The sequence below is a fragment of the Nycticebus coucang genome, chromosome 3 (assembly GCF_027406575.1).
Source record: "Nycticebus coucang isolate mNycCou1 chromosome 3, mNycCou1.pri, whole genome shotgun sequence".
NCBI classification, from domain to species: Eukaryota; Metazoa; Chordata; class Mammalia; order Primates; family Lorisidae; genus Nycticebus; species Nycticebus coucang.
In genome coordinates, this window is record NC_069782.1 from 96,024,355 (window position 1) to 96,044,178 (window position 19,824).

Consider the following 19,824-nt stretch of genomic DNA (forward strand, 5'->3'; position numbering starts at 1 on the left):
GGGGGGTCATTATTACATCAAAAACAGGACTTGGGCTCTCTGCCAAGGCTGCCATTTATACAGGAGCACAACTGGGCACGTGCAGCCCAGAGTGATGATCCACATGGTGTGAGAAAATGTACTGATGACTTATTTCAACCTTTTAAAATTGCTGTTTTTGTATATGCTTTAGGATGTACATACTAGATCAGTGTTATGATCATATGTATAACTTCTAAATAATAAATAACTATTTGCTGGAGGTGCGTGCTCACATGTCTTTCACAGGGTATGGGAGAGAGTCCAAATTCTTGTAGACTTATTCTCAGAACCTAGCCGGGGGAAGGGGCAGGGGCAACATTGCTTTCTATTTTATAGCTGAGGACCTGGTACCCAGAGACACCTGGCATCCCTCCCAGGGTTGCACAGCTGAGGCAGGGCTGTCAATTGGGTTGGGGCAGGTGTCTGGGGACTTACCTCATCCTTGTCCACCACCTGGATGAAGAGGGGAAGGGCAAAGCCGACCTGTGCTAGCTCAGTGATGGCCACGCTGTACTCGGAGCTGTTGAACTCTGGGGCATTGTCATTGATGTCAATAACCAGGATATTGAAGGTCGTAGTGACTGTGGCATCAGATGGGGTGCGGTCATCATTCAGCTCTGTGCCCTGCAGACAGATGACAGTCACCCCAGGGGTGAAGGCAGCCATAATCACAGTGACAGCCATTGTTTACCAAGGACCTTCTCAGGGCCAGGCACTGGGCTTTAATGTGAATTATCCCATCTCCTCTTCATCACAACCCCAGAAGGAAGATTCTGTCACCTGTCTTAGTGATAAAGAAACTGAGGCTCAGAGAGGTTAAGTAACTTGTACAAGGACACACAACCAAAATGGGTTTCAAACTCAGGCAATAGGATCCTAGAACAGACAGGAGATGGATGAAATAGGGGTGATGAGGAAAAAAAGATCTGGGGATTTATCAAGAGGCAAAGGGAGATTCTTTACCCAAGTTAGCAGGTAACAAAACATGCCAAGAATTTCTGTGCTAGTGGTTAGTCAAGACATAACTGAGTATCTTCTATGGACTGAACACTGTACTTGGCACTGTGAAGGTCTGGGTTGAACTCAGAAACAGATGGACTGATTCAGCTATCTGGGTGCTCAATGTCTGGATCAAGCCCCTGCTCCCCAAATTATCATTCCCAGTTTTGACCCCAACCTTCTGAACCAGAATTTCTGAGCAAAGGACACAGGAATAGGTATCTTTCACTAGCTTCCCAGGGTATTTTGGGTCACAGCCAAGTTTGAGAACTCTCTGTGACATTTTGTATAAAGATGGAAAACCTGAACTGGCGCTCTACAGTGAGTGTGTGGGTGGGTGGTTCTGGGAACAGCAGGTGTTCTCTCCCAGTGGACTGACCACCTCACCTTGGCAGGAGGGCAGCAGAGACAGAAGTGGAGGGCTGGGCAGGGGAAGGTGCTGTCAACACACTCTCTTGTGGCTCTCCCAATCCTGAACATCAGGTGAGATGAAGAAGCTAGCAAATTCATTGCTAGTGTGGGTCCTCTCAAGGTCAAGGATAGCAATCAAGAACCAATTGGGTAGTGTGTCCTCCCCATGCCCACAGAAGGGGGTCCTTCCCAGAGCCCCTGGCCTTGGTCTTTGGGCCACTTCTCCTCTCTGTCAGCACCACGTGCTAACCACTTGTGCCACTGGCGCACTCCCCTCTCCTCTCAATCAATGTCTGGGGCTGGTGAGGCCCCTGTGTTTAGGGGTGTGGATCAGGCAGGATCCACACCCCTAAACAGGTTTTCCCAGGGAATGGAAAGTCACTGATTTTAATGAAAACCAACTATGAGTAGCAGGTGGCTGCTGGGGATGGGGGGTTGTGGCTTCACCACACCTTCCAGGGTGGAGACCCCAGCAGCTTCTACCCGCTCCATGCTGCATTGCTTTTTCTTAACTCAGGGATGCCATGAAACTTGGAAATAAGACAAAATCCGAGAAACTGGGCAACTCAAGAATTCTATGTGGCTGCATTAGAGAACTTGGAAGCATGGGACAATAGTTAGGACCACAGCATGAGCACCTGCTATGTGCCTCCTCATCCTTCAGATGGGAATAAAAGTCCCAATCCTATGCTGTGTTGATAATGAATGTGGCTTACACTTGATAACACACTTGGTCCCTTTTCAACTCTGGCTGGGAGCCCTGGGATTCAGTGTAGGGTGAGGGAGCAGAAGGGATGGCCTTCTGTCTACCTGGGGTAGAGCCTTCAGAGATGCTGGGGCCTGGCATCACAGCAAGGGCATCCCCTCCACCTGGGGTGCAGGTGCCTACCACCCTGCTCTCACCTTCACGGTCAAGATGAAGCCATGGCTATATAGGGGATTCTCCCGATCCAGCAGTCCATTCAAGGTCAATGCCCCACTGATGTAGTCCAGGGCAAAGATGCTGTTGGTATTCCCTGCAAGAAAGAGAAGCATTCCAGGTGTGGCTGGGCCCAGGGCAGGTGGGCAGGGCGCTGGGGCCTGGGTTCCTGTTTGGGCATGTAGGACTAATCAGTAACTTGAAATGGACGCTGGTTAAGGAGCAATGGAAAGAGCATTGGAGTCCACAGGAGTCCGTAGTCCAGGCAGTGAACAGATAGCAACGCATCACAGAATGACAAAATCAGGCCCCTTCCAGTCTCCTTTTCTGACTCAGCCAGGAAGAAAGTCTTGATTTGGTGCTAGAATGTCTTTAACACCTCTCTAACATCTGTTCACTTCCCTGCCCAACAAAGTGACAACAGGCTGCAGGCTCCAAGCCTTTCAAACGAGTGGTATCCAGCTGGGACACAGTGACCTTGTTTGGTTTTCCTTGTGCTTATTTTTATGATCACATTCTATTCTATATTATTCTATTCTAATTTTCCATTTATGGCAGTGATATAAAGTTTTCCTTTATAATAAATATAAGGTAAAAACATAATTCAGTTTTTAAAAATAAGTGCTTATGTTAGGGCTTTGTTTTTTATTATCTATCTATCTATCTATCTATCTATCTATCTATCTATCTATCTATCTATCTATCTATCTATGACAGAGTCTCACTCTGTTGCTCTCGGTAGAGTGCCGTGGCGTCACAGCTCACAGCAACCTCAAACTCTTGGGCTTGAGCAATCCTCTTCCCTCAGCCTCTTGAGTAGCTGGAACTACAAGTGCCCACCACAATGGTTGGCTAATTTTTCCATTTTTTGTAGAGATGGGGTCTTCCTCTTGCTAAGGCTGGTCTCCAACTCCTGAGCTCAAGCAATCCACCTTCAGCCACCCAGAGTGTTAGGATTACAAGCATGAGCCACCTCACCTGGGCCTATGTTAAGTGCTTTTTTTTTCTTTCTTTCCTTCTTTCTTTCTTTTTTTTTTTTTTGAGACAGAGTCTCACTCTGTTGCCCTGGGTAGGGTACTGTGGTGTCATGGCTCACAGCAACCTCAAGCTCCTGGGCTCAAGAGCTCCTCTTGCCTCAGCATCCCAAGTATCTGGGACTACAGGTGCCCACCACAATGCCCAGTTAGTTTTTCTTTCTTTTTTTTTTTTTTGAGACAGAGTCTCACTATGTCACCCTCGGTAAAGTGCTGTGGCATCACAGCTCACAGCAAACTCCAACTCTTGCAGCTTAAGCAATTCTCTTGCCTCAGCCTCCCAAGTAGCTGGGACTGCAGGTGCCTGCCACAATGCCCAGCTATTTTTTTTGTTGCAGTTGTCATTGTGGTTTAGCAGGCCCGGCGGGGTATGAACCCACTAGCCTCGGTGCATGTGGCTGGCACCGTAACCACTGTGCTATGGGCACCGAGCCCTAGTTTTTTTTTTTTTTAGTAGAGATGGGGTCTTGCTCTTGTTCAGGCTGAAAGTGCTTTAAAAAAATGTAAGATACATACGTACAAAAATCTGTACAAATATGTACTGACAAAACCCACATACAAACGCCAGCTGCCTGAAACCGAAGCCTCTATAACCCACAGTCTCTCCCCTCCATAGGCACTCAGTGCCCTCACACTGGTTTTCTTAGGTTCCCCAAATCACTATTCTCATTCCAGCCTCCTCCTCTTTCAGTGTCCACCTTCCTCTCTTGTCCTCACCCTCCCACCCTCCCAGCCCCCCAGCCCAGTGCCGGACTCTCCTCTTCCAGGAAGGCTGCCCTGACTTCTCCAGCTGACCCCGCAGCAGTAACCACTGTTCTGTAACGGAATGTTCTCTGGCTGTTTCCTGTGTGTTACTTTGATCTTCCTGACCTTCTGAAAAGTCCTCTGAAGATAGGGGGCCCTTCATGGCTGCCCCCAAAGTACCTGGTCAGTGTGGCCACATGGTGGCAAGCATGTTCCCCACATGAACCAGCCCTGCATGGGCTCCCACTGTTGCCCTTCCCACCAGGCTGTGAATCCGCCTGGAAATCCCAATCCACTCTGCTCTTTTCCTCACCAGCCAGTTTGCTGGTTCATTGACATCTCGCTCCCTCCCGTTCATTCACATATCTAGCAATCCCCAGGGCAGGCTGTCCTACTGCAAGGCCCCAAGCTTGGCATTGTGGGGCAGGCACATATCAGTCTGCTGGGCGTGCCAAGGCTGACGCACTTGCAGCCTGGTTAAGGGAGCTCTGGCACCTCCAAGATTCAGTATCTCTGAATTCACAGCAGGTATAGGCTTTACAGATGGGAAAGCACAAAGAAGGAAAGCTTCATGGAGGAGGAGACATTACCTCTTTACAGCATGTGCTAGCTGTGTGACCTTGGGCAACTTACCTAACCCGTCTGTGCTTTGGTTTCCTCACCTTCAAAACAGGGATAACTGTGGCACCTACTTTCTAGGGTTGTGAGTGTGAAAGTGTGTGCAAACTGCTTTGGAGCAGTTTCCTGGTAAGTGTCGCTGCTGTTATTATTCCAGCTGGATCCTGGAGTACAGGCAGGATGGGGGAAGAGGATGGTCACTGATTGCAATGTTAGAGAATTAATACCTGAGCACATACCAGTGAACCCCAGGATGGCTCCTCCCCATAGGGTCTAAAGGGATCTGCACATGTAGGGCTCATATCATCTCTCTAATTAACTAGGGGAAAGGACGGGGGGAAACAGTTTCCTCTTCTAACTTTAGACTTTGGGACACAGGCTGTTCTTGGTCAACTCGTGCTGAGTTACCTGCCTATGCTCGTCAGCAATGCAGCCCACTTCTTCCTGAGCCAGCAGCTACAGGCCTGCTACCTCCTGACCTCTAGCCAACCACAGGGTTTGGCGGAGGCCAGGAGAGGCTGCTGATGATGGTGGAGCCTGTTTAGGGCTCATGTCACTCTCAGGGCTTTGGGGTCTCTGACCCAGAAGGGGATGCCACTCTAGCCTTCCCCTTGCCTGAGGCTTCCTCCAGTGGCCATCAGAGCCCAAGGTCCCTTCCTGCTGGGTACTATATGGCTGTGTCTATGTGCTGGGGAGGACAGCATTGCAAGGAGGTGCAGAAATGCTTGAGTAGAGGGAGTTTCTTGGGTTAGAAAATTTGCTGCCGGGGAAGCAAAGATGCATGCTTTCATCTGTTCATTCATTCCTTCATTCATTCATGTAACAATTAGTGTGCTGCTTCTAATGGGGACCCATTCCATTGGGGGTACAGCCCTAGAGTACAGGGTGAACAGTGCCAAGGTGGGTAGAGCACAGGTATCACAGGGCTCCATGTGGGGCTGGGTCTTCTGAACCCCTATGGCTGAGCTGAAGGGCTGCCCTGAGGCAGGACAGCAGAGCCTCCTGCCTTCCACCCTCCCCCACTGCACTCAAAGGTACGGCCCCCTCCCCACTCCCCTCTCACCATCCTGTCATTCCAGATTTTCATATAAATGTATTCTTTCTAATAAAGGAAGCTATCAAATGTTTAACTAAACGTGATTCAATTTTTATCTTTGTTAGAATTTCTTATAAGTCATTCACAAACCAGAAGCCCCTTATTGAATGATATGCTTTAGTATTTGGTTTGGAAAACAGGGTTTTTGGTTTGGAAAACCCTGGACCCCCAATTGCGTCTCCCCACTCAACACCTATGCCCCATTCACGGTCACGCTGCCCACTCCCAACCCCACATCTGTCCCCAGAACATAAAACACCTCTTGCCCTGATCTAGGAACCTTCTCCTACAAACCTGCAGGCAAATGCTGCCCAAATGGGAGCCTCCCCCAACACACACATGTTCTTTTCACATATACATGTGTGTGGCATTCACCTTGTAGTCTCCTGCCAAGAACGAATGACTAACTCTTAGGACCAACAACCAGAAAGGGCTATACCTAGGAAGCTGGCAAGGCCACCAAAGTGAGGCACTGACTCAGTAAGATGCTCTCATCATCACCATGGCAACATTAGCACTTGCTGGGATGCTGCTGGGCTTGGGCAAGGGCAGGAGATGAGCCCTGAACCCTAAGCAGGAATGCTAAGGGCATGTCTTACTCAAAGATTCCTTTATTTGCTTTCACTCATTCCTTCAAGTTCATATTGAGTGGCAACTGCGTTCAAGGTGCTGAAAAACTGGCAGAGAACAGCAGGCAAGGTTCACACCTTCAGTGTCACATGAGCGTCCAAGGATTAACATCCGTGCTACAACCACACAATTAACCTGTAAGTACTTGCTAAGGCCCCTGACGAAAAGTAACAAGAAACAGAGAGGTGGTTCAGATTATGCCCCATGGAGGCAGACTGCATGGGTTCAAATTGTGTTTCTGTTACTTACTAGCTGCGAGATTTTATTTGCCATATATGGGCCTCAGTTCCATAGTCTGTAAAATGGGGGTAATAATATAATGCTACCCATCCAGGTACCATTGCTGTGAGAACTAAATGAGTTAATACAGTGCTGGGCACATAGGATCACCCTTCCTGCCCAGGAACCCATGCCTACAGCTGTTTGCCCAGCAGGGACACTAAGCTACCAGTGTGAAGCTCTTACCAGCATAGATTCACAACAGAGAGTTTGTGTTTACCTGTTGGCTGACCTGGAAACCCAGAACGAAACTCTCAGACACATGAGGCCTTACAGCCAGGGCTCTAACCTCTGCTCTCTCCATCAGTCTCCCCTGGGGGGCACTGCTTCTCCACCTGGCTTCCCTCTCTACTCCCCCACTCCCACATCCTCCCTTCCCCAGGGGCTATGGGCTTGGCAGATACACTCACAAGTTTCTTTGCTCTACTGAAAACTGATACCACCATGTCAGCCCTCTGGTCTCCCAGACATTCTTTATCCAAGTCCCACGGGGGGTTGAAGACAGGTGGTCACAGGGGATGCCTTTCACTTGTTCAGCCCCCACTGCTGAGCAGAAAGGCAGCTGTTCCTCCAGGGTGGACAGGTGCTATCTTGAGTGTGTGAGAGGTGTACCTAGCAGGGCAAGAGTTCCTGGGGTGGAAGTTGGGGCTGCACCTTTAGAATTCTGGAAACTGATGACTCAAAGCAATCATAAAAGAGAAAAGCAGGTCATTACTGGCCATGCTGGTTCTCCTGGGGGGAGGCCACCTTCTGTAGGAGCTCCAAGAATCAAGACCTTTTCAGATTTGCGAGAGAGGTTGAGAGGGTATGAATCATGTCTACAAAAGCATGCAAGACTGCAGAGGTAGGGTCACAGCCTCCATTCCCCTATTAAACAATAGGAGCTGCTACTTATCAAACACCGTGTAGCAGGCACTGCGCTAAGCTGTTCACACAATTATATTACTTATTCTTTACAATCACTTTATAAGAAGATACTCCGTTTTCTGTGTGAGGAAGCAGGCTCAGAGATGCTAAATAACTTGCCCATGGTCACCTGACTGGTAAATGGCCAGCTTGGACTTAGATTTATGTCTCTTTCTCTCCCTACAAATATCAGCCCTACACATGCGTCTGCACGTGGCCCTGTGCTTTAGGATAGGGAAATAATGGTGAGGCAAGTAAGGGATCGTCACCCTTCTCTCTCAAGGAAGAGTCCTAGATAAAACACATTATATGCTGGAAAGTTCTAGATGCATTTCTCCATGACAGAGTTTTACACCGCAGCAAAATGTGCACGTGGCAGTATCTTCCAGGCAGCTGGAGAGGTGGCCTGCAGTGGGGATCAGAGGGAGAGACAGGGCTGCAGGCAGGAGTTGTCAGCACAGGGGCACCAGTGACTTGCTTTGGCCCTGAGGAAAAGTGGCCAGGGCAAGGCTGGCCTTGTGGAAGATGCATGTTCACAGAGGACAAGCAGGGATGTTTGGCAATGGCCAGATAGGAAGGTGGAAACCAGCACAAGCGCAGGTGCCTGCAGGCAGGAGGCAGGCCCAACACCCAGCAGGCTCAGACAACCCATCCGGGCTCAGGAGGAGGAACTGGCAAAGGCCACTGCAGCGTCAGATGTCTTGAGGTGACTTTAATACACTTAGGGAGGGTGGGGCACAAAAATGGGGACAGTGAGTGCAGGTGACGGGTAAAAGCCGTGATGATAGGCAGAGTGGCGGCTAGAGGGCGCAGCAGAGTTGAGCAGAGGACTTAGGCAAAGCCAGAGAGGGAAAGGAATAGCAGGGGGGATGACGGGAGGTGAGGGTGGTCAGAGCTGGGGGAGGCAGCTCTGTAGGCTCACCCTCCCATCTCCTGGTTCCTCCAGGCTGGCAGGCTCTCCCCCACCCCTCCACACCCCTCCTCCTGCCTGCTGCCAAATCTCATCACTCCCACATCTTGTCCCCTTGTTATCTCCCTTGCAGCATCTTGACCCACAGTGGAGCTGGGTCTGGTGAAAAGCAGTTTAGTGAGTGGCCGATGGTGCGTGTGGGAACACGGGCTGATGACTTTCAATTGTTTTGTCTGCTTTGCTGGACTAACAGCCGCAGCTTTCTGCCTTTGCCCCCCTGCCTTTGGAGGTGGAGAAAAACCCAAGATTCCCCTTTTGGTCTGAGTCTTGTCCTTTCTGAAGATCCACTGTCACCTGCTGCTGGAAGCCAAGCTCACCTCTGGACTGGAGGTCCCCCCACCCCCACCCACGCTGGCAGGCACGCTTGGAACCCAGGAGGCAGTGGCCCTGCCCTCTGGGGGCTTCCCTGGTTCTCAGACTCAGAGACTGAGTATGGTCCTGAGGATAAGTTCATGTTCAGGAGCATGGCCTTGGGGGCTGCTATCTCTGGCAGCATCCAAAATATGCTCATTAAATGGCCTGAAGATTTTCTTCCTCCCTCTGCAGCAATTAGAAAGGGTCAACCAGCACATAAGAGGTGGGAACACATTTGGGCCCCTGTCAAAATATGAGAGAAAACAAGAAAAAAGCTGCAGTTTATGAAGAGCTGGTAATCATCTGGGCCTAAGCAGCCATCCCTTCAAATACCAGTCCCTGAACGGAGGCAGAAGGCTGGATGAGAAGACCTGTGGGACCCTGGTCCCTTCCTGGCCTCTGACTTGGTCACCTGGCCCTACCCAGGCCCAGGGGCTGGTACCTCACAGGGAAGTGAGAAGAGCTGGGATTTGCACTCTCCCTCCAGGGGGCGCTCTTCTAGCGTGGTCTGCGTGGAAGCCTATTACCTCCATGATGTCTACGTGAATATTGCCTACTGTGCGAAAACCTGCAGGATGAAAAAAGAGCTCTGCCGCTTACCAGCTGTAAGACCTGCTGCCAACTGCTAATTCCTTTGAGCCAAATTCCTCATCTGCAAAGTGTGGATGACACTTTAGTGCTTACTTTACTGGGCTATGTGAAGGCAGATGTGATCATGTATGTAAAGCACTTATTGGGGTGCCTAGTATAGTGTAGGTGCACATTTTGGAGCCTGTCTATTCTTTGCTTGCCAGGCCTGTTTTCCAAATAGAAGAATCAGACCAACTTAGTCCCAACTGTGACCTATCTCACCCAGAGTTGTGAGAAATTCTACCCATAATGGCCAACACATACTGAGTTCTTACCATGTTCCAGGCACTGTGACAAGTATTGCATGCATTCCTTTTTCAGTCTTCACAACCCCCTATGAGATAGGCAGACTATCCCCATTTTGCAGATGAGGATACTAAGGCTCAGAGAGGTTAAAAATAACCTGCACTAGGTCGTCTAAGCAGTGAGGGGCAAAGCTAAATGAGTTCATGTCCCATCCAGAGGCCCGCCTCAAGTTCTTATGTCCCCTCCCAGGTACAGCCCATTAAAACAGGTACATGGGAATGGCATTAGCCACCTAGGCTCCTGGGGTAGGCCCATCACTGGCCAGTGCAGCCATATCATTCTGACTGGTATAGAACTGTATTACTGTATAATGAAAATTGGGAGTCAGTATGAGATATGAGCTTTGGGCAAGATACCTTATGAATTAAAAATTGTTACTTAGCTGCCTGCTGACAAAAGGGGCCCACATTCTGGGTGACATCTGGGCTGGGCTGCATCCAACAGCTCGACGACCAACATATGGCAACCAGCGGTGTGGGTTACCTTGGCTTTCAACCTGGGAGAGGACAGACTGAGAGCTTGCTGCCTACCTAAGACCCCGGGTCGGGGTGGGAGAAGCTGATCCCCCCACAAAGCTTTCCTCCAGCTCCCTGGTACCCTGTCCCTGCAGATCTTTGCTGGGTTCCTTGTCTGCATTCAGGTCTCAGCTCAAATGTCACTTACAGAGGAGCTCTCCCCAACCACCTGCTTTAATTTCTTACAAAGCATTTTATTTTCTGAAGCTCTCTTTCATTTGTTTATGTGTTTCTTCCCGGCCTCCCATTGGGATGGAAGCCCCAGGGTGGTGGGGACTGGTTTCCTCAAGTGCCCAGCACATACACAGTAGGTGATCAATAAGTGTTTTCTGAATGAGTGAGTGGGTTGAAGCAGGAATGTCTGGGGGCCATTCTGAGGCTCCTATAGAAAGCTACAGAGCAGCTGATCATGGGGTGACTCCCCATGCCACACACCATGGACCACAGCAACTGCGCCAGAGCCATTTAGCAGTTCCAACTGGGGCTATAATACCCTCCTGGTGGACCATAGCAATATGTTTATTTGACTAAGCCATCTTAGTTAATCAGAGTTACTACTGTCCATTCAGGGCAAGACAACCTTCAGACCCTCAGGTAGGTGCGAATTCCAGTCTGTCTTACATTTCACAGAATGACGGTTTTTATTAAGCTCACTTAAACCAACAAATGATTACCTCTCTAATAAGACCACAAACTGGACTCTGATTAATTTGCCAATAACTGACTCCGATTTATGAAACATTAACCTGAGTAGCTGAGGATAGCCAAACCTATGATGTCAGGATGGCTGAGGGTCGGGCCACACTCCTCTCACCCCAGCGGTGTGCTGTGCTTGGCAATGGAAAGCCTCAGAGAGGCAGCCCCCAGTCCTTCATTGGCAACCAGCAAGACATCACCAGGGTCTACAGCTGGAATCAGACTCTCTCCATTTCCTGAAAAACCTTTACTCTGCAACTGAGGGAATTTATTCAAAGGGCATAATCATGGATCTTCCCACAAATGCAGCCCCCACCAGCATGTTCACCACAGTGTCGATTAATAGGGAAAACCGGGGACAACCTAACTGTCCAACAATGGGGGACTAGTTAATTAAATTACGATTTGGAAATTTAGTGAGCCACTAAAATGTTGCAGAAGAGAAGTTTGTGACAGATGGATTTAAGGCGTATTCTATAAAAGCAGTCACAAATAGCATAGGCTCCTTCAGCTGGATCTCGGAGGGCAGGGCTGGGGTAAGCAAGGAGAGAGAGGGCATTCCTAGCAGGGGGACCAGGAGGAGCTAAACAGTTGGTGTTTTTGGTTTAAAAAAACATATGTATAGGCAAAGAAATGAACTGTTAAAAAATGTTAACAAAGATTATGTGAGTCATAATGCTAGAGCAGAGTTTCTTTTTTTTTTTATCGTTGGGGATTCATTGAGGGTACAATAAGCCAGGTTACACTGATTGCAATTGTTAGGTAAAGTCCCTCTTGCAATCATGTCTTGCCCCCATAAAGTGTGACACACACCAAGGCCCCACCCTCCTCCCTCCTTCCCTCTTTCTGTTTCCCCCCCATAACCATAATTGTCATTAATTGTCCTCATATCAAAATTGAGTACATAGGATTCATGCTTCTCCATTCATGTGATGCTTTACTAAGAATAATGTCTTCCACGTCCATCCAGGTTAATACAAAGGATGTAAAGTCTCCATTTTTTTAATGGCTGAATAGTATTCCATGGTATACATATACCACAGCTTGTTAATCCATTCCTGGGTTGGTGGGCATTTAGGCTGTTTCCACATTTTGGCGATTGTAAATTGAGCTGCAATAAACAGTCTAGTACAAGTGTCCTTATGATAAAAGGATTTCTTTCCTTCTGGGTAGATGCCCAGTAATGGGATTGCAGGATCAAATGGGAGGTCTAGCTTGAGTGCTTTGAGGTTTCTCCATACTTCCTTCCAGAAAGGCTGTACTAGTTTGCAGTCCCACCAGCAGTGTAAAAGTGTTCCCTTCTCTCCACATCCACGCCAGCATCTGCAGTTTTGAGATTTTTGTGATGTGGGCCATTCTCACCGGGGTTAGATGATATCTCAGGGTTGTTTTGATTTGCATTTCTCTAATATATAGAGATGATGAACATTTTTTCATGTGTTTGTTAGCCATTCGTCTGTCGTCTTTAGAGAAAGTTCTACTCATGTCTCTTGCCCATTGATATAAGGGATTGTTGGCTTTTTTCATGTGGATTAATTTGAGTTCTCTATAGATCCTAGTTATCAAGCTTTTGTCTGATTGAAAATATGCAAATATCCTTTCCCATTGTGTAGATTGTCTCTTTGCTTTGGTTGTTGTCTCCTTAGCTGTACAGAAGCTTTTCAGTTTAATGAAGTCCCATTTGTTTATTTTTGTTGTTGTTGCAATTGCCATGGCAGTCTTCTTCATGAAGTCTTCCCCCAGGCCAATATCTTCCAGTGTTTTTCCTATGCTTTCTTGGAGGATTTTTATTGTTTCATGCCTTAAATTTAAGTCCTTTATCCATCTTGAATCAATTTTTGTGAGTGGAGAAAGGTGTGGGTCCAGTTTCAGTCTTTTACATGTAGACATCCAGTTCTCCCAACACCATTTATTGAATAGGGAGTCTTTCCCCCAAGGTATGTTCTTGTTTGGTTTATCGAAGATTAGGTGGTTGTAAGATGTTAGTTTCATTTCTTGGTTTTCAATTCGATTCCAAGTGTCTATGTCTCTGTTTTTGTGCCAGTACCATGCTGTCTTGACCACTATGGCTTTGTAGTACAGACTAAAATCTGGTATGCTGATGCCCCCAGCTTTATTTTTGTTACAGAGAACTGCCTTAGCTATACGGGGTTTTTTCTGGTTCCATACAAAATGCAGAATCATTTTTTCCAAATCTTGAAAGTACGATGTTGGTAATTGATAGGAATGGCATTGGATAGGTAGATTGCTTTGGGAAGTATAGACATTTTAACAATGTTGATTCTTCCCATCCATGAGCGTGGTATGTTCTTCCATTTGTTAATGTCCTCTGCTATTTCCTTTCTGAGGATTTCATAGTTTTCTTTATAGAGGTCCTTCACCTCCTTCGTTAGGTATACTCCTAATATTTAATTTTCTTTGAAACTATGGTGAAGGGAGTTGTGTCCTTAATTAGCTTCTCATCTTGACTATTATTGGTGTACACAAAGGCTACTGACTTGTGGACATTGATTTTATATCCTGAAACATTACTGTATTTTTTGATGGCTTCTAGGAGTCTTGTGGTTGAGTCTTTGGGGTTCTCTAAGTATAAGATCATGTCGTCAGCAAAGAGGGAGAGTTTGACCTCCTCTGCTCCCATTTGGATTCCCTTTATTTCCTTGTCTTGCCTAATTGTATTGGCTAGAACTTCCAGCACTACGTTGAATAGTAAAGGTGACAGAGGACAACCTTGTCTGGTTCCAGTTCTAAGAGGAAAAGCTTTCAGTTTTACTCCATTCAGTAAAATATTGGCTGTGGGTTTGTCATAGATAGCTTCAATCAGTTTTAGAAATGTGCCACCTATGCCTATACTCTTCAGTGTTCTAATTAGAAAAGGATGCGGGATTTTATCAAATGCTTTTTCTGCATCTATTGAGAGGATCATGTGATCTTTATTTTTGCCTCTGTTAATATGGTGGATAACGTTTATAGACTTGCGTATGTTAAACCAGCCTTGCATCCCTGGGATGAAGCCTACTTGATCATGATGAATGACTTTTTTGATGATAAGCTGTAATCTATTGGCTAGGATTTTGTTGAGAATTTTTGCGTCTATATTCATGAGTGAGATTGGTCTGAAATTCTCCTTTTTGTTTGAGTCTTTTCCTGGTTTTGGTATCAGGGTGATGTTTGCTTCATAGAATGTGTTGGGGAAGATTCCTTCTTCCTCAATTTTTTGGAATAATTTCTGCAGTACAGGAATAAGCTCTTCCTTGAAGGTTTGATAGAATTCTGGAGTGAAGCCATCTGGACCAGGGCATTTTTTGGTTGGAAGATTTTTTTATTGTTTCTTTGATCTCAGTGCTTGAAATTGGTCTGTTCAGGAGCTCTATTTCTTCCTGGCTGAGTCTAGGGAGAGGGTGTGATTCCAAATATTGATCCATTTCTTTCACATTGTCAAATTTCTGGGCATAGAGTTTCTGGTAGTATTCAGAGATGATCTCTTGTATCTCTGTGGGATCAGTTGTTATTTCCCCTTTATCATTTCTGATTGAGGTCACTAGAGATTTTACTTTTCTATTCCTCGTTAGTCTGGCCAATGGTTTATCTATTTTATTTATTTTTTCAAAAAACCAACTCCTTGTTTCATTAATTTTCTGAATGATTCTTTTGTTTTCAATTTCATTGATCTCTGATTTGATTTTGGATATTTCTTTTCTTCTACTGAGTTTAGGCTTAGATTGTTCTTCTTTTTCCAATTCCATAAGATCTCTTGCGAGATTGTTGATGTGCTCTCTTTCTGTTTTTCGAATGTAGGCATCTAAAGCGATGAATTTTCCTCTCAAAACTGCTTTTGCAGTATCCCACAGGTTTTGGTAGCTTGTGTCTTCATTGTTGTTATGCTCAAGGAAGTTAATGATTTCCTGTTTTATTTCTTCCTGCACCCATCTGTTGTTCAACAGAAGATTGTTTAATTTCCATGCCTTTGGGTGGGGTCGAGCATTTTTGTTAGAGTTGAGTTCCACCTTTAGTGCCTTATGGTCTGAGAAGATACAAGGTAAAATTTCAATTCTTTTGATTCTGTTGATATTTGTTTTGTTTCCCAGGATATGATCAATTTTGGAGAATGTTCCATGGGGTGATGAGAAGAATGTATATTCTTTATCTTTGGGATGGAGTGTTCTATATGCGTCTATCAAGCACAGTTGTTCTAGGGTCTCATTTAAGTCTCTTATTTCCTTGTTTAATTTCTGTTTAGAGGATCTGTCCAGCTCTGTAAGAGGAGTGTTAAGGTCCCCTGTTATTATGGTATTATCAGATATCATATTGCTCAGACTGAGTAAGGTCTGTTTCAAGAATCTGGGAGCATTTAAATTGGGTGCATAGATATTTAGAATTGAAATGTCTTCTTGTTGTATTTTTCCCTTGACCAATATAAAGTGACCATCTTTGTCTTTTTTGACTTTAGTTGCTTTAAATCCACATGTATCTGAAAATAAGATTGCAACTCCTCTTTTCTTCTGAATTCCATTTGCCTGAAAAATTGTCTTCCAACCCTTGACTCGGAGCTTTAATTTGTCTTTTGAAGCCAGGTGTGTTTCTTGCAGACAGCAAATGGATGGCTTGTGTTTTTTAATCCAGTCAACCAATCTATGTCTCTTCAGTGGGGAATTCAAGCCATTAACATTTATTGAGATAATTAATAAGTGTGGTAGTGTTCGATTCGTCTTATTTTGTGAGAGTCCATCACTTAGTTTTATCTTTTGCATCAGTGTGGAGGTTAGGTTCTGTCCTTTAATTTCTGAGTTCTTACTTTGCTGCTGATCCATTGTGGTGGTCAGTATGCAGAACAGGTTGAAGTATTTCCTGTAGAGCTGGTCTTGTTGTGGCGAATTTCCTCAATGTTTGTATATCCGTAAATGATTTGATTTCTCCGTCAATTTTGAAGCTTAGCTTAGCAGGGTACAGAATTCTGGGCTGGAAATTGTTCTGTTTAAGTAGATTAAAGGTAGATGACCATTGTCTTCTTGCTTGGAAAGTTTCATTAGAGAAGTCTGCGGTCACTCTGATGGATTTGCCCCTGTAGGTCAACTGGCGCTTACTCCTGGCAGCTTGCAGAATCTTTTCTTTTGTCTTGACTTTGGACAGGTTCATCATAATGTGTCTTGGAGAAGCTCGGTTAGAGTTGAGGCGACCTGGGGTCCGATAGCCCTCTGAAAGCAGTGTGTCAGAATCTTTGGTGATATTTGGGAAATTTTCTTTTATAATATTCTCTAGTATGGCTTCCATTCCTCTGGGGCATTCTTCTTCCCCTTCTGGGATTCCTATAACTCGTATGTTGGAACGCTTCATAAAGTCCCATAATTCTGACAGTGAACGTTCTGCTTTCTCTCTCTTCTTTTCTGCCTCTTTTACTATCTGAGTTATCTCAAGAACTTTGTCTTCTACCTCTGAAATTCTTTCTTCTGCATGGTCTAACCTGTTGCTGATACTTTCCATTGCATCTTTAAGTTCCCTGATTGACTGTTTCATTTCCTTCAGCTCTGCTATATCCTTTTTATATTCTTCATATCGTTCATCTCTTATTTGATTCTGTTTTTGAATTTCCTTTTGGTTATTTTCCACTTTATTAGCAGTTTCCTTCATTGTTTCCATCATTTCTTTCATTGTTTTCAACATGTGTATTCTAAATTCCCTTTCTGTCATTCCTAACATTTCTTTATAGGTGGAATCCTCTGCAGTAAGTACCTCATGGTCCCTTGGTGGGGTTGTTCTGGACTGGTTCTTCATGTTGCTTGGAGTTTTCTGCTGATTCTTCCTCATGAGTGATTTCTTTTATCTGTTTCCTTGCCCTAATTTTCCTTTCACTTCCTCTTGCTCTTTAAGTTCTCGTGACTGTGGACATTTTCCAGCTTCCGGGATGTCCCGGTGTCATCCCTACAAATCTCCCGGCACCTGCAGGTGACAGGATGACAGAGGCGGCTCTAGAGACACCTGGATTGTCCAGGACATGCAAAAGCTGAAGACGGTAGCCCAGATCAGTGCCCAGAGAAAGAGACGAATGCTGCTCAGGATTCCTGGAGCCGCCGTGGTCTTTCTAGAGCAGAGTTTCTTATCCTCAGTACTACTGATGTCTGTGGCTGGATAATTCTCTGTTGTCGGGGCCCGTCCTGTGCATGGTAGCAGCCTCTGTGGCCTCTACCCACTAGCTACCAGTAGCACTTTCCACCAGTGCGACAACCCCAAAATCTCAGACATTGTCAAATGTTCCCTGGAGGGAAAATCTCAATAGTTCTAGAGTCATTTCAGCTTTTCCCTTTTTTACTTACCCGAATTATATTTGTTAAAAAAAAAAAAAAAAAAGATCAATACAATTTCCTTGAAAAAACTATCCCCAAAGTTCTGCTACTACTTGGTGGCAGTGGTTGCACAACACCATGAATGTCATTAATACCACTCAGTTGTACACTTTACAATGGTAAATTTTATGTCATGTGTATTTTACCATAAAAAGACACTACCATACGTATTCCTGTGTTCCATGTTGGTGTTAGAGGCAGGTTGATTTGTATGTAAACTGATTCACTCCGGGTAATTCTTCCCCTATCTGGGTTACCACCATTATTAACAATTCCCCCTGAGTTTAATTTCCCTGAGGGCAGGGACCTTTCCTGTCTTGGTCACTGCTACCTCAGTACTGGGATGAAGAAAGAAGGCATTTGCTAGCAGAGGACTTTGCAGGGCACTGGAGAGGTGAGGTCTCTGCCCCAAAGGAGCATCCAGTCTAGATGTAGAAACAGGACTTGTGCCAAAAAGGGACCCAACCCGGCTGAGGGTGGCTCACCAGGCCCTGGAAGATTCCTGCAAGAAGGGCTCATAGAGCAGGGGCTCCTTCAGCTGGGCCTTGGAGGACAGGGCTGGGGTAAGCAGAGAGAGGGCATTCCTGCCAGGGAGACCAGCAGGAGCTGAAGGGTGGAGGTGGGACCATCGCCTCTCAGGTGGGGAGCCCGCAGGAGGGGTGGAGAGTTCATAGGAACCGGGGGCAGCAGCAGGGGGTCCCAGAGCCTCTACTGCCAGGCAGGCAGTTTGGATTTTTGTCTGACAGCAGTGAGGAGTCTCGGAAGGAGGTGAGTCAGAGGCAGGAAGGCTTATTGGTGATGAGGGCATGGGCTGGGTGATGATAGGAAGAAAAAGAGCAACAACGAGGACCAACATTTATTGCAGGCCCACTGTGTGCCAGGAGGGTTCTAAGCACTTTACATGTGTTGGCTACGCTTCCTGGCCACTCCATGTGGAGGACATCATCATCGTCTTCATTCCTATTATTGTTATGTTCATTTTACAGGTAAGAAAACTGAGGCACAGACAGAGTAAATGATTTGCCTGAAGTCACCCTGTTGGTAAGTGGCAGAACCAGGATTCAAGGCCAGGTTGTGCACCTCTAGAGCCTGCAGGCTGAGTCCGCATGCCATTCTGCCCCTGAGAGATGGGGACAGGTGTGCTTCTGCCTGTTGACAAAGCACTTTGCATGTCTGTTCACATGTACAATCTCAGCAGGTCCTCAAATGCCCTGTGAGCCCAGCAGTACTTTCTCATTTATCAGATGAGGAAACTGAGGCTCAGTCAAGTGAAGTGACATGTCTGAGGACACGTGACTATAAGTAACTATGTGGGGATTATAACTTGAGTCTTCAGGGTCTCAAATAGCCCTCATGGCTGCTATGCACTTGTTCTCTCCTATATAGGACTGGTGCTCACTTGCCCTGAGGGCCAAGGACTGGCCAGGAGATAAACAAGGTGAGAAAGACAGCAAAGAATTGCAGATGCCTCCGCCCCACCTGCTTCCTCACCTGCTCATCTGGCCACCTCCAGGACCTGGGGCAGGTGGCCCGTATAGTCTCAACTGGGGTCTCCTCCTTGGGTCTACAGTGGGCACAGAGGTACACTGGGTCTCCCAGCCCCTGCTCCCCAGAGGGCAGTCTGTTCTACCTGCTGCTGGGCATGGCCCACATAACTCACCCAAGGCTTGGCACTCAAGAGAGGTCAGGGCTCAGGGAGATTTACGGCTCAATAAAGCCATCTCGGTCCTCACATAAGCAGCATTTGATATTTGATGATCTGAAAGGCCTTGTCCCAGGGGGGGAGGAGGAGGAGGAAGGAGGAGGGAGACACTTAAGAAAACAAAGAAGACAATCATCAGACAGTCAAGGAGAAAAAGGCGGGGGGGTGGTACGAACTGCCTGTCTTCTTGGCGGTGCTGTCACCTCTCCTCTGGCACCTCGGTGCTGATCTAGCAATGGTACATGGGAAAGACAGCGCAGGGACAGGGCTTCTCAGGGAGTGGGGGCACCATCGACCGCCTACCACACCATCGGGCTTCTCTGTACTGGGCGCAGGGGGTGGGGACAGTGAGTAATGCTGCTGGGAGCCCACCCTCTAATGGGGAAGCCTTGTCACCTTCATAGGAAGGACAAAACACATGTGTAAAGAAGCTGACCAAAGAACTGCCCAAGGCCTGGACATGTAGTCGGGAGACTGGATTCATGCTTTGGGGCTTGTGGTGCCCTGAGCCCCAATTTCCTCATAGGAGGTCAGCAAATCTTCCCTGCTCACAGGGCTCTTTGGAGACTCAATGAGATCAGGACTCTGAAAACACTTTACAAACTGTAAAGTACTGAGCCTATGACAAGATGTGTCAAGGGTAGTGAACCAGG

The 19,824-nt window shown here is 46.6% G+C and overlaps 1 protein-coding gene across 1 annotated transcript in view; it reads right to left on the reverse strand.

Moving 5' to 3' along the window:
- Positions 1–19,824, reverse strand: part of CDH23 (cadherin related 23) — a 419,225-nt gene that overhangs the window by 194,693 nt on the left and 204,708 nt on the right. The window contains exons 10-11 of the mRNA XM_053586252.1: positions 2,335–2,447; positions 457–645 (exon numbers count right to left, since the gene is read on the reverse strand). Coding sequence (XP_053442227.1) covers positions 457–645; positions 2,335–2,447 — 302 coding nt within the window. The remainder of the gene's footprint in view (positions 1–456; positions 646–2,334; positions 2,448–19,824) is intronic.